Source organism: Columba livia, chromosome 26 (assembly GCF_036013475.1).
Source record: "Columba livia isolate bColLiv1 breed racing homer chromosome 26, bColLiv1.pat.W.v2, whole genome shotgun sequence".
Classification (NCBI taxonomy): domain Eukaryota; kingdom Metazoa; phylum Chordata; class Aves; order Columbiformes; family Columbidae; genus Columba; species Columba livia.
Genome location: NC_088627.1, coordinates 148,919 through 163,680, shown reverse-complemented (window position 1 = coordinate 163,680; position 14,762 = coordinate 148,919). Strand labels below are relative to the sequence as shown.

General features: G+C 54.8%; 3 protein-coding genes across 5 annotated transcripts in view; 1 reads left to right on the top strand and 2 right to left on the bottom strand.

Moving 5' to 3' along the window:
- EPB41 (erythrocyte membrane protein band 4.1) overlaps positions 1-572 on the bottom strand; it is a 77,003-nt gene extending 76,431 nt beyond the window's left edge. Inside the window, exon 1 of the mRNA XM_065041280.1 lies at positions 220-572. The gene's annotated coding sequence lies outside the window, so the exon portion shown is untranslated. The remainder of the gene's footprint in view (positions 1-219) is intronic.
- MECR (mitochondrial trans-2-enoyl-CoA reductase) overlaps positions 1-14,762 on the top strand; it is a 182,136-nt gene that overhangs the window by 155,751 nt on the left and 11,623 nt on the right. The window lies entirely within an intron of this gene.
- LOC102097234 (CCN family member 2) lies at positions 1,537-13,698 on the bottom strand. Its single transcript, XM_005509677.3, has 5 exons — positions 11,946-13,698; positions 8,086-8,299; positions 4,245-4,496; positions 3,256-3,464; positions 1,537-2,771 (listed from the first exon to the last, which is right to left on the bottom strand). The coding sequence occupies exons 1-5, from the start codon at positions 12,006-12,008 to the stop codon at positions 2,460-2,462; spliced, it is 1,050 nt and encodes a 349-aa protein (XP_005509734.2). The 5' UTR covers positions 12,009-13,698; the 3' UTR covers positions 1,537-2,459.

The following is a 14,762-nucleotide window of genomic DNA, read 5'->3' as shown; positions in this document are numbered from 1 at the left end:
ATCGCACTGACGCCCTCCTCAGGAGCCCCAAAGCCCCCCATTAGCCCCCCACCCCATAACCTCCCTGACCTCACTGCAGCCCCCTAGAGTGCCCCAGGCCCCCCCACACCCCTCCCCAACCCACCATCAGCCTGACCCCACTGTGACCCCCCCAAGCTTCCCTGGGACTCCTCCACCCAACAACCATCCCGGAGCCCCCTGCAGTCCCCCCGCACTCACCCGGGCCGGGGCCGCCGCTGCGCACCGCACCGCGCTGCCTCCACCTGCACCGCAGGCCCCGCCCCTCGTGACGTCAGCGCGCCCCGCCCCACGCGCCCCGCCGGCCGCGCCCACTGGCTGCTGCCCCCGCCTGTCAGCGCCGCGGAGTGGGCGGGGCCGGCGGCGGCGCGGCGCTGCAGTGGGCGGGGCGAGCAAGTGACGCTATGGCGTCAAGAGGGGCGAAGGGGCGGAGACAGAAGAGCTGAGTGCCGCCGTGACGTCACCGCCCCATATAAGGAGAAAGAGCGCCTGCGGGGTTCCCCTGAGCACCCCCCGAGCCGCTGTCACCCCTGGGGCGGCTCTGGGTGCTCGGATGTCCCCGGGGCTGCCGGCGGAGCCCCAAACCTCCCCAAAAAAGGCAGAATTAGGTCTTTTATAGACTCTGCGTGTTCGGGACAGATAAGGGTCGCGGGGCTGAGGGGGGGTCGGAGCCGCCCCCGCTCCCCCCGGGTCCCTTTGCGGCTCCGGTTGTCCCGGGGCACGCCCGGGCTATCGCTGCGCGCAGGCGGCGGCCGCGGGCGATAAGGGGCGGCGGGCGGCATCCCCCGCTCAGACCTCTCCCCGGCCCAGCCCCGGGGGTGGCCTCGCGGGGCTGCCCGGGCCGGGGGAGGTGGGTGCTGCCCCGGGCTGGGCTCCGTATCCAGGGACCACCCCCGGGACCCAGTTTACGGACGGAGCGCCTCCGTCGGCAGGTACCTGGTGGCCGCGCCTGGGGACACTGGCAAGGACTTTCCCCGTGCCCTCGTCCCGAAGCCTCTCCGGTCCCCAGAGAGCGGCAGGAGGGATCCTGCTCTGTGCTCGGCGCCTCGACGCCCCCCGGCTTGGCCCCTCTGTCATCTGCCCCTCCCCAGGGCAGGGAGGAAGGTTTGGGGGGATCCCCAGAGCGCTAAACTTTCCCCATGGGAGGAGGAGGAAGGTTTTAGGGGGAGAAAGAGCCTCCCACACCCGGGGTTGCAGGGGGAGCCCCTGGCTAATGTGATGAGTCCATAAGCTGTTAAGCCACTGCAAAGCCCCTCGTGTTCTGGCCCCATTATCGCCGATTCTGCTCACATCTGCTCCTGGGGCTATTTTTAACCGGGTATTAAGGACTTCTGGGGCCTTAAGCAGGCAGAGCTGCAGCCGTGCTGCTGTTTGGGAGGGGGAACAGGCCCCCCCAGGACCCCCTTCCCATCCACACGCAGCCATCAGCTGTGTGGAGGGTCCCAGCACTGACACCGGGGAAAGGCCAGCGGGGATGTCAGGCAGAAGCCTTGCACAGAGGGATGGCTGCCAGGGATATAAAAAATAAAGAGAGATTTATTAGCGTTGAGTAAAGTGCAACCTCAGTGTAGTTTTATACACAGGAGCTGTGTAAACAGCAGGAGAACAGTCCAGAGCAGACCCAGAGGGCAAGGGGAGGAGAAGCCCTGAGCAAGGTCATGCTAAAGGACATAAAAACCATGGGAAGCCTTAAAAAAAAAAAAAGAAAAACATCAGATAAATTATTTACAGTTCAAACTGATTACAGGTAAAAGGAGGCTGAAGGCTCACGAGCTTCCGCAGGCTGAGAGAGCAAGAAAAGAGGGGCCGAGGGGAGAGCCCGGCCCGAGGCAGCGCTGCAGGGCGTGAGGGGCCGCGGGGCAGCGGCTGCGACGCCGGGATCGCCCTCCGGCACCGCGCTCTGCCGGGGGCTGGGAGACGTGCTGGGGCAAGGCCTCGGGGCTGCGGCGCGGCCCCTGCTCGGGCAGGAGCGGGAATTCACTGTGATTTCCAGCGGTGAAAGGCCAGGAAGGTTTAAGGAATGAGATAGGAATGAGATCGGGCTCCTACCTGGATGTTTCTGCTAAAAATCAGCAGAGACTGAACACAATGGGTGAGTTTTCAGAGGTACCAAGGCACACGGAGCCACGTCGCTGCCGGCTGCGCCAGCCAGGCTGGGGCTGACAGTGCCGGTGCTGGTGGCCTCACCAGAGCTTTGGGCTTGTTTCTGGTTCCCTCACTGACCTTCGCAGCACCACGGGGGAAGGTCAGGAGCCTGGGGCAGATGGGGCTGATCCCCCACACACTTCAGCTTTTTCGGGAGGCCAGAGGGACCACTGGTGCTGTTCTGAAGAGCACAGCCCCTCACAGAGGGGGAAGAGGCTGCATTGTCTGGGAACACAGCCGCGAAAGCGCTGCAGAGCCCTCCTGACACCTTGGCCTGTGGATCTGACACGAGAGGGCTACTGCCTCTCCGTCTTGACATGGTCTCCGATCATCCTCCTGTGATACGTGGCCAGGAAGATGTCATTGTCTCGGGGGCAGTCGTGGTGGCAGGAGCACATCTTGATGAACATCATCTTCCGCTGGAAGAAGTCCCCCTCGGGGCAGCGGAACTCCACCTCCACAGTGCTGGTGACATACGGGGTGCAGCAGCGGCCATCTGTGCAGCTGCCGCAGAACTTGGGTCGGTAGGAACGGGTGCTGGTGCAGCCGGAAAACTCAAAGCGGAGGCTCTGTCGTGGCTTGGGGGTCCGCACACACTTCTTCCCCTTCTAGAGAGAGAGCAGGTGGATTAACAAGGACATAGACTCGTAGAATCATTTTGCTTGGAAGGAGCTCTCAAGCTCATTGAGTCCAACCATAACCCACCCCTGTCCCTGCCCCATGTCCTGAGAACCTCATGTCCGTCTGTCCAGCCCTCCAGGGCTGGCGACTCCAGCACTGCCCTGGGCAGCCTGTTCCAATGCCCCACAGCCCTTTGGGGAAGAAATTGTTCCTAAATCCAACCTCGACCTCCCCTGGGCAACTTGAGGCCGTTTCCTCTGCTCCTGGCGCTTGTTCCTGGGGAGCAGAGCCCGACCCCCCTGGCTCCAAGCTCCTTTCAGGCAGTTCAGAGATCAGAAGGTCTCCCCTCAGCTCCTGTTCTCCAGCTGAACCCCCAGGTCCCTCAGCCGCTCCCATCACACTTGCGCTCCAGAACATGACAAGCTCCCCCCAGGCCTGTGCTCTGTCTCCGTCACTCCCCAAGTTCCATACCTTGGTCTTCTCCATGGGGAAGTCACAGGGCCGGACCATGCAGAGCCGGGTCTCCTTCTCCAGGCGGCACTGGGGGTTGTCGTTGGTCACTCGGGCAGAGATGCCCATGCCGCAGCTCCGGGAGCACGCGCTCCACTCAGTGGTCTGCACCAAGCAGTTCTCCTGCAGGTCGTTCAGCTCTGGCTTGTGTGCAGGATCCTCCCTGAAAACTGAGCCATGTGGAAGAGACACAAGGCAAGATTCAGGGCTGAGGACAGAGTGTGGCAGCTCCTGAGGCTGCTCCCAACTCCATTTAATGTTCCAGGGACAGCAGCAAAGGTCTGATCCATCCCATGAGCAGAAGGAAGACACCCATAGATCCCTCAGCCGCTCCATCACACTTGTGCTCCAGCCCCTCACCAGCTCCGTTCCCTTCTCTCCACTCGCTCCAGCACCTCAAGCTCTTTCTTGGCGTGAGGGGCACAGAACTGCCCCAGGATTGGCGGTTTGGCCTCCCCAGTGCCCAGCACAGGGACGGTCACTGCCCTGGGCCTGCTGGCCACCCCAGTGCTGGTCCCAGCCAGGATGCTGTGGCCTCTTGGCCACCTGGGCACACGCTGGCTCCTGTTCAGCCCCTGTCACCAACACCCCCAGCTCCTTTTCCAGCCGTTCTTTCCCGAGCCTGCAGCGTTCATGGGGTTGTTGTGACCCAAGTGCAGGACCCGGCACTTGAACCTCAGACAACTGGGCTCAGCCCAGCCCGTCGATCCAGATCCCTCTATAGAACCTTCCCACCCTCCAGCAGATCAACACCCCCACCCAGCTTGGTGTAGGCTGCAAACTTACTGGGGGTGCACTCAATCCCCTCATCCAGACCACTGATAAAGAGATTAAACAGAACTGGACCAAATACTGAGCCCTGGGGGACACCGTTCTTGACCAGCAGTTTGGATTCACTCCTGTCCCCCAGCAGAGAGGTCCTGGCCCTGTCACCTCTGTCTGCTACTCACCCGCCATGGCCATTTCAAAGCGGTTTTCCTCACTGCCCTCTTCACAGATCCACTCTTCACAGCACTTATTGCGAAACTTCACGCGCCGGGGGTTGGGGCACTCGGGGGACGGCAGGCGCAGGTCGTCGGAGCAGAGGGGGATGCAGCCGATGGCCCCGTCCATGCAGATGCACTGCAACGTGCAGGTGGGCTGGAAGCTCTCCCCGTTGTGGTAGATCTTGCCCAGCAGGTCACACGTCGCGCCCTCGTGAGCTGGGGAAGGAGGAAGAGGAGGAGATGCTGAGCACAGTTCATATTTGGCTCCCTGGACTCAAGGTTATTCCCGACATCAGTTTTGGGAGGTTGGCTCCAGCTGCGCCAGACCTCCCAACATTCTCTAGAAAAATCTGTTCTCCGCTGTGGAGGAGCTGCTAAGTGGGACTTTGTCTCTGTAGCCTGTTCCCATCAGAGATGTCCTTCTCCAGCTCGGAGTGCCCAGTCAGCGCTGGTGTGCGAGATGCACTCCTGACACAACACGTGGGTTTGTGGCTTTTGCTCCTCATCACTCCTGCAAGACCAAAAGGCAACGTTTTCTGAGGAGCAGCTGGTTCCCCACATGTCTAAAGGTACCTACAAAAAGAAAATAATGCTTCCGGTTTGTGAGCTTTTTGGCTCCTCTGAGATGCAAGAATCTCTTCCTCCTTCCAGCCACAACTTTTTCTGTTTCTCTCTGTTCTGAACTGCGGATCCCTCACCCCCACCCCCGCTACCAGTCCGTCACTCCTTCCTGATGAAACTGCAATGGGGGAAGAAGGGCGGCGCAGCGATGTCGGCACGCGGGAGCCATCCCCAGCCCTGCTCACGAGCTCTTACGTCTCTGCGAGCCAAATGTTTTGTCCAGTGGAAATTTTCCAGCAGAAAACTCTCATTCGATTGGGAGTTTTGCAGGCACAGATCAATGCCACGAATATTTTCATGAGAAACAACTGAAGCATTGCAATTTGCTATCAAAGATTTCCTTTATTCTCTTACAACGGTTCAACAAAAATGCTTGTTGGACAGTGTCCATAGGGGGAAGCACTGTGCTCGGGTAATAGTTTTAGATACTATAAAGATCAAGATGAAACGTGTTGACAGAATGGAAGTGGAACGTTTTGACACAGCCAAACGATTATCCTAAAGAACGCATGAGAGTTTTGAGAATTTTGTTGTTGTTGTTGTTCTTTCAGCCTGAAATGAGCTGTTGAAATCTCAGGTTTGTTCACAGGACAGAAATCCTGCTTTTGGGTTCCCATCAGCTGCTGCTTTCTGCAATCCCGACCCCTAAAAAAATACAACTAACAACCCCACCACACCCGTGCAAAGCTCTATTGGGAAGTCACAACAACGGAGGACTCCTGGCTGCGTGCAGGGGCTCACAGGAAACCTGATCTGTTCCCCAGTCTCACTCGCCCGTGGAACTCTGTTTCAGCGTTTGGACGGAAGGAGGAGCAGGAGCCGCTTTCCATCCCGCCTGGTCCCGAGGGGACACGACCCCCTCGGCCGCTCATGCCTTGTTTCTAACCAGAGCTGGATCCCAACTCGCAGCTCTGCTCGGCGCCCTGGGTATAGAAATCCGCCTGTGCTCCTAATTAGCAGCTGCAAAACCCTCACTTTTTCCACCAGAGCGGAGCCCATCCGCTTTCCCTCCGCACAGCCATTCGTGTTTATTTTTAAATGCTCTTTCCCTGTTTTTCAGCCTGAGCTCTCTCCTCGGAACGGCCGTGCTGGTCACTCTCTCCCCCCCGCCCAGGGCCCAGCAGCCTGCTGGGGCATTTGTGATGTTTTCAACACTCAAATCGTTTTGCCATGCCCTTTGTTACCCCAAAAATGACCTTACCTTCCCCTCAACGCGATGCAATTAAAGCCCCAAAACAGGTTGTGCCAGTGGAGCGAGAGGGCTCTTTATTTGGCAGCCACCTCCTGCCTCCAACCACCACGTCCAGCCATGGAGACTTTTGCCCTTTTCTGCAGGAAATACGGCCCAACTTGGGCGAACCGCTGCAGCTCTGCCAGCTCCTGCACCACCCACCGCCCTGCGCCCCCCTACTCCGGAGTTACTACAGGATCATCTCGACCTTTCTGATGCGCCAAGGTCTCTGCAGAAGGGATTAATTCCTCTGCAATATGTGAAGTGCTACATATTGTGATAACATTAAACAATATACAGCAATTTTCAGTCCGATGGTTCCCCTCCCCCTGGGCTGGTACCCAACCTAGAAGCTGCTCCCACGACACCTGAACATCTCTGCTCCGTTCTGCTTCCCCCACATCTGTCTTTTTGGGACCCCTCTCAATTCACAAACCTTCTTTCCCTTCTTTCGATCCATCATTCCACCTCCACCATCCTTCACTGCCTCCAAACCCCCCGTGTTCCAAGAGATCAGTGTGGACATCACAAAAAGATCACCCGAGGACATTATGTCCCTAATCCTCCGTCCAATTTAGGGAGATACCCTGGTCTGTTTTCATCTGGGAGTTTTGCCACAAAAATCTTAATTTCTCACCTAAAGGCAGGAAGGACATTTGTGGTCTTTGATTTTCTACAGGGCGGGGAGCGGGGACTCCCCCTCCAAACCCTCATACCAAACCCCCGCAGCACAGCGCACACGGTGTCCACTGCTCACGTGGACTCTTCGAGATGGGGACTCCTCCGCACTCCCGAGTAAATTGTTCCAGCGATTTAGGCACCTTCACTCCACGAGCACACACCTCATTTCCAGTTGTAATCAGGCAGTTTACAGCTGGCACCCACTGGATGTCATTACACCTATGTTCACCTAATTAAACTTGATTTCTCAGCTCTTAGGTGTCTCGATGCCTACAGAATGTATGAGGAAGCCCGTGTGGTTTCTAAAGATCATGCTAACTGTGGGAGGAAAATTAAACAACTGATAAAAACTTCTCATAAGAAAGAAGAAAACACCTTCTACAAGTAAAATTCATTATTTAGAGTAAAAAAACCCAAACTGTATGTGATCCTGCAGCGCAAATAGTGCCGTTCCACCCCACGCCGCAGCAGCCACGTGGGGCAGCGCGGCCCTGCGGCGCTTCCAGAGGCGCCCTGTGCGGCAGCCAAGCGCTCCCAGGCTTCCCCTCAGCTCTCCAGCTCTCCTGCCTCTTTTGGAAAGCTTGGAGTAAAAAAACGGTCAGCTCCCGGCAGAGACGGGGCAGAGGAGTCTTGTTTTCAAGCAAAGATTGAGGAAATACAATATACCCAAATAATTTTTGCATGCTTTAAAAATAGCTACTAATGAAAAAAAAAGTCTTTTCTGGCTGAAAAGAGGCACCAAGATTAACTCGGAGCAAACAAGTCTGCATTTGTATTTGCCTGGCTCAGTAATTCTCATGTTCTACACATATGCTGTTTTCCAAAGGAGTTGCTCAGCTCTTTCCACCCACGTGCTGCAGCCAGAAATCCTGTTTCCCTCTCACACGTAAGCGCTCGAGCGCAAATGCCGACCTCCAGCGCCAGGCAGCGGGGCTTGGGGTGAGCCTTCACAAGCAACTATACTTCCCAGCAAAAGCCCAGATTGCGGATGTCTACCCATAAACACTACAGGGCTGGAGGACATCTAAAAACATCACGGGACCAAGGGAAGGTTTCAAACCCCGACTGGCGCCTTTGGAAACATCCTCACTGCAGGAGGAAGCGGGTCGTCTCAGTATCAGTGAACCTGTTGCCTCGTGGAGCTGGCACAGACCACACAACATGGTGCTGGACCAAGGTCCGAGCGCTCCGGGAACTTCTGATGACGTTTTCTGGGAGATCTAGAAGGGCCCGCAAAACAACCCAGGTGATAACAGAACGCACAGCTCTCACCTAAGCAGATCCCACTGCCTCTGTGGATCTTGGAGAAGTCGCAGTAGAGTCCCTTGTGATGATCGCAGGGTTTCTGCAGGGAGCAGAGCTCGCCCAGCTGCCTGGCACACACCTTGCAGCAGCCGCAGGCATCCAAGACGTGGCTGGTGCCGGCGGGGCACTGCAGAGCCTGGGGGGCGCAGCGGCACGGCGACGGGCAGGCCTGCGGTTCCGCCTGGAGGGAGACAAACCGCGGAGAGAAAACACCAGAGCACTGGTTGGAAGAGACCCTCAGGATCACCGAGGCCAACCGTTAATCCGGGGGGGGCACACCTGGAACACAGGCCAAAACCCATCTTTTTAGAGCTCAGTTCGCACCCGTTACATCCCATTCAGCCCTTGCTTGTGAGACAGCTTCCTCGGATATTGAATTTGTCACTAATAACAGGAGGCAAACTTTTCCAGCTGTTTTGACTGTTGCTCAAAACAGCTTCTCTGACTTGAGCTCACGTGGGGTCGGGAGATGCCAAATGCTCTGTGTTTCGGTGAAAATCTGCACAGTTTGATGCATGACAGAGATCAGATTAGACCTTTGCTCACGAGCCCTCCCGAGCCTCACCCCGCTCCGCAGGAACCGGCGGAATTCTCCTCAAAGACTCCAACGCAAAGCATTTTGGAAACGCTTGTCCCGGCCTGCAGCCCAGCGGCTCCGCGACGGCGCTGTCGGGCCGCGCCGGGGGTGCGCGGCGCAGGGCCCCTCCCGCGGCCGCGCTGCCTTGGCAGGGCGCTAGAGATACAGAAATTCGGTTCTTCGGGTATGCAACTGCCGTAGCCGCCAGCAGGACGTGGTGTTCAGCTGCGGGTGGGTGGGTGGGGGGTACATGAGATCATGAAAGAGGCGAAGCGTTCATAACACAGGACCTATATTGAGATGCAATTCATGCACTTAAAAAAAAATAACAACAACAAGGATTTTCCAATGCAGTGTCAGCCAAAGGCCATATAAAGAAATGCTCTCAAAATAGCTCTCCTGCTGAGAAACCAACCTAAACAAGCTCTTTCAGGGTAACGTGGACTGCGACAAAATTAAGCATGACTGAGTTTTCTTTCTTGCCTTTGTTAATCATTGTTGGCACCATTTATTTCCTTTGATAATTCACCCAAAGAAGCCAGACCACCTGGTTTTACCTTCTGTTTACAACCAGTTCCACTTCCTCCTTCTATTACAGCTGTTTTTCAGCATGAGAACATCTGGACCTAGATCTCTGGTGTCCCAGCGAGCTGCTGGGTGACTGTGCACCCCCACCTCTTCCATGCCCCCTTTTCCCCTCCAAGCACAAGCACGTCTGAAAAAGCCCAACTCACCTGTATTTGCAGGGGTTTTGAGTTTTTCCCATCGGTCGGCTCAGACCTGCCCCTTTCGTCACCCCATGCACCTGGTGCCATGGGGCTCCTGTTTGCTTGTGTTATTACTGAGCAAAGTCGGCTCATGCTATTTGCAACTCCCACTCGTGTCACGGGCCCGAGAGAGGAGAGGACAAGCTGCAGTGGGTTTGGGCTCAGGGACTCCCTGCCGTGAGCTCTGGAGACCCGGTTGACAAGGGGAACTCCTCGAGCTGGGAACAGCTGGTAGAACGTCAACGTTGAACCAGCTTCCTGGAGTTCTCCACAAGTTAATTCGCTTTCACAGCAATTTCAAACAGGCCAAATAACGGATTATATGGCATTTGCATGGATCATCCTGCACGATTTTCGGGGGCTGCTTCTAGGACCTGTTTCAATACAGTGTGGAAACTGCCCACACTGTCCCAAAGAGCGGCAAGGACTCACATTCAGACCCGTACGTCCCACAAACACCAGCATTTCCACATACGATGCCACCAGCCTGGGTGCAGGGGGATTCAGCTCCGAGAACGTTTAATTTCCTTTTCCTCTGCGGAAGGGTCTGTCCCCAGAATGACACTTTTACCTTCACTGAACAGGGTTCTCACATCAGTTTCACTACAGCTTTGACCTCGTTCCTGTTGGGGTTAGCGGCGCGTTTCCGTGAACTTCGAGAGCGGCAGAACGGAACAGGATTAGAGATCAAGGCTGTAGGTTAAAGAAAGTGCTAAAGCCCAGAGTATGGGTTCTCCAGCTTTGCTGGCAGCTCTCATACGGATCCCAAACACCGCTCCCGAACCTGCCGCTCCCACGGCCCCCGAGCGGCCAAGCCGCAGCTAAACCAGTACAAACGGGAGGATTTCCTCGCCTGTGCTCCGCACGCCTTCCCCGCCCCTGGCTCCCAGGTCCTATCTGCTCCCTGACAAGCCAGAACAAGCTTCCTCCCAACTGCCAGCACCAGACCTGGGGGGAAGAGAAAATGGGGATGTTCTTCCCGCTTCATATTCACATAAAACGTCCTCCTCGACACCCTCGGAAAGGAAGGAGTGGAGGGACTCAGTTCTGTGGCATCATCAGGACTTCTCAGTTCTTCTCACGTCCACATGAGCCCAGGGAATCGGCTACGAGGGCTAAGCCAAAGAGGAGTTTTTAAATGACCGCATTCAAAGGGCCGGGACAGGAGGGCTTTGAAGCTGAGCTCGCTGTTTGGGAGCCAGGGGTTGATGCTGTAAGGTAGAAACAATATCACAAACACGTTCCTGGTTCTCTTTCATGCTCCAAGCCTGGCAGCAGATAGGTCAGTCAAAACACAGACATCCACATCCTCCAAGCACTGGATTATCATGCACGATCCCTGCTCTCCCACCTTCTCAGGTACAACAGCCTCTTACATGAGACAAGACCCACACCACACAGACAGAGCATGGAGACTTACCCAGGCTGAGCCTGGCTGAGCTAAACACAACTCCCAGAAATCCTAGTTCTGCTCTGAGCAACACAGGAGGCAGATTCAGGTCGACAGCTCTTGTTTCCTTGCACGATCCGCTAAACATCACTCTCAGAGCTCAAAGAAAGCCACTAGTCCCATTTCCAAGGCAGTCGGAAAGATTAGGGGAAACAACATCGTCTCAGAGTAATCACAAAGCATCCCGGTCATTTATATGACCCATATGATGCTGCCAAAGCTTGATCAGTGCAATAAACCAGACAAACATCCCAAATCAGGGAATGACCCCCAGGTCTCAGCAGTGTGGGGTGCACAGGGCACCTTGCCTAGCGGGAAGGGGCTGGAACAGGCTGGGTGCTGCCGGGAACTATCAGACCTTGTCACCCAGGAGGTTATTGCATCTCTCAGCATAATAAACTCTGCAAGGAACAGCAGTGATTTCTTCACCAATCCCAAAGGCATTTACTGCGATTTAGATACATTAATGACTGCAGCAATATTCCTGCTGTTGCTGGCACTGCACTTGCATACAGAAGTCCTAAGCAGAATCAGCTGCTCTGCCAAGCACTTGTATTAACACAAAACCAGGCACAAATCCTGCTCTGGAGAGGCTGTCAGGCCATCTCCCCCTTGGTTTTGGGTGGATTCAGTGGCAGCTGGGAAGGACGGTGATGCTAAGGAACTGGCATATGAGAATTTATTCTTTGCAGTGGCATAAATTCAGAGACTTCACCTCTCCCTGTTCTCCTCTGCCCCCTTGTAAACCAGGGCTGCTCTCGCGCTCGCGCAAGCGGAGTGAAACAGAATCCGTTTGTACCTGCCACGAGCTGCGGGACGCGCAGAGACGGGCGCCACGCACGGCGCGGCGCCGAGCGCGACTTGCTCCGCCGTGCCCCCGCGCTGCTCTGCGGGCAGCCGCGCCGCTCTCAGCACCTGCCGAGGGGCAGGTGGCAGCTGGGAAGAGTTGTTCAGCCTGAAGTGTCCACATGCACCAAAGCAAGGAGCTGTAACGCCCGGCCAGCAAACGGAGCTGCTGCTGCGTGATACGTACCCAGGCAGGGGTGAGGAGGAGGAGGAACAGGGTCCGGGTCGCTGTCCCCAAGTTGCCAAGCATCCCGAGGAAAAGGAAGGGAGGGGATTCAGGCTGCTGAATGACTCAGTCCCACTCTTTCGGAGTTTCTCCTCTCTCTTTGGAGAAAGTAGCACACCAGCTCCTCTTTAAATAGCCTCCTGAAGGGGGCGTGCCCCGTGCTTGAGTGACAATCTGGAAAGCGGGCTGAAGTGGGTGCAACACAAAATGTCCAAATTCCTGGGAATGCGGGCGGATTCCTGTGGCCCCGGCGGTTACGGGGCTGCAGCTTGGTCACTTTCCGTGTGAGTAAATCAAATCCTAGTACCAGCATGATTATTATTTTTTATTGTTTCCCCTCTTTAACTCCAGAAGTATGAAGCCTGAGACAGCTTTCTTGACACAACCCCCCATTCCCCACCTACGTCCATTCCTTTTTGGCTGCAAGAAACTGAGGACTTAACTAAGCAGAGCTTTGTGGTGCTCAGTGTTTTCCCTTTGAACAGGAGGAAGGGACGGAAAGCTCAGCGCTGTAGGTGCAAACGGCCCCATGAGCAGCTGTGCATCCCCGGTACTCGCTGCTGCCAGCTTCAAGAAATGAAAGTTTCATGATGATAAAAGCTGCTGTCTGAACTCCTGCAAGGAGGAGTTGCTTGTTTTATGAGGCAATGAAAAGCTCCGGGGTGAAGGTTATTGATAAAGGACAGCAGTTCCCTGCTTTAATTGCACCTTGGGATTGATGCAGAATATATATATACATTTTTTATATCAGGACATAATCTTTTCTATTTGCTGCTGAAATATAGAACCAGGCTTCCGCACAACCTGCACAAAAAGACCTTTAGAATATGAAAGGGTTGTTTTGTTTATTCCCAAGCAGCAGGTGGAATGCTGCCGTGGAAGGATGAGGAGGAGGAGTGCAGCAGAGGGGACTCTGCGCCCTTGCTGGCCTGGGCACCCGACAGGAACCCCCTGGGCTCTTCACCGAGTGGCCTTAAAAAGATGGAGCCGTGTCTTTGAGTCAGGGGCTTTCCCAGGGAAGTTCTGGGCTGGGAGTCAGGCCCTGCATTTTACTCAGGTCCTCTCAGGTCCCTGTGCAACACCAGTTCAGGCTCCACACTCCCTGTGCCACTTGTTTGTCCACTGCTGACAACAGATAACTCTGACTCTTAACTAATTAGCACTTGGAAAGTCCCTTGGGATTTGGGGCCGGAGAGCGTTAGCGCCATGCGAACCACGTCGGATGCACCTCCTTCTCCTCCTCTTCCATACGACGAGGGATTTCACAATCATTTCCATACTGGCTACCTCTACTAATGTCACAACAAAGGATTATGCCTCTGCACAAAAGACTTTATGTACTGGAGGTGGCATAAACATCCAGTGTCCTAGAGCAGCTGGGAGCTAAAGGCAGTCTAGCTGGATATACATTCCTTCCCTGTTTGGAAGGCTTGGCACCTTAAAATATGTTGTCGCCTAAAATTAGCTGCTCACATTTTGCAAGACATTCTCCCACTGCTTGTAAATAAGATGGGGATAAAGTGCTACACACCTCTGCTCTCATTTTCTCACACAGCAAGAATCTGAACTCCAGGCTACATGGGGCACTTGAAGGTGTTATATTGTGCCTTTTAAAAAGGACATTGCTTAAGGTATGGTTTGATTCACACATTGCTCCTTGTCCAAGAAGCAGCAAATGTACCTTGAGCCATAATCTGCCAAATTCTTCTTTGAAAATTTCTTTCAGCTTGCTGCATGACCTCAAATGAACTGTTCAACCCAGATCATAACACTCGCTCACCTGTCAGGACTTTTGTGGGGAATATTCAGCACTAAACCAGCATTATGATGGCTGATTAAGTTTTCAACCTACAAGACAAATAAAGAATAATTAGATTATAAAACATCATTACCGAGCTGCTCACCATCATCCACCTGAATGTTTTCATTTTCCAGAACAGCAGCATCAATAAAATGCACCAAGCTGCAACCCTGCTCATCCTTCAAGCCACTTTAGCTCTGCCGCGGTCAGCCAGCCGTGTCCCTGCCCTCATAGGAGCGGAGCACCCGGATCCGCTCCAGCTCCTTTACTGGGTAACAAAACCAGCATCTTGCACCAGTGCCTGCCTGGAGCACAGAGCAGGTCTGCCACAAAGGCACCTTTTAAGTAAGAAAAGAGCAGAAGAGCAGCAGGATGAGGGACAAGCATTAGGGAGCTCCCTACAGCCCTGGGTCAAGATTTTCTTAGGGTACTGGGACAACCAAAACCACCCCTAATGCAAGCACCTGAACTGTTCACCTACTGAACGTGCCACTTGCCAAGAAGCAAGAGAAGAACGTGAAGGTCGAGTGACTCAGAATGATCAAAGGGAGGAAACACCCGTGTTAACACTGACTTGTGTCTCTTCTTTTTGCCTGAGCTGCCTCAAGCAAAGGGATAAAGATGTCAACCCTGCTTAAAATCTCCCCCAAGCAAAGAATAATGGGTGTCTAATCCACCCTGTTACGTTCTGTGTTCACTCACCAGCCCCAACCAGTAGCTTTCCTGAAGGAAAAGGATCCCCATGGCTCAGCATTGAGGTCCATGTGGAAATTCAGACCTGGAGGGCACCGCAGAGAAAGCTGCGGGCGACCACGCTGTGCCCCCCGTTTGCCAAGGCACAGTGAAAAAGTACCTGTTACCTGCAGACCAGCGCAGGTCTCCATGTGGCAGCGCAATAGCAGGGGATCTTCTGATACCCTTAATAACTGCAAAATTTGGGTATGGATGTGAGTCACCATCACAGTCAGGAGGGTTTG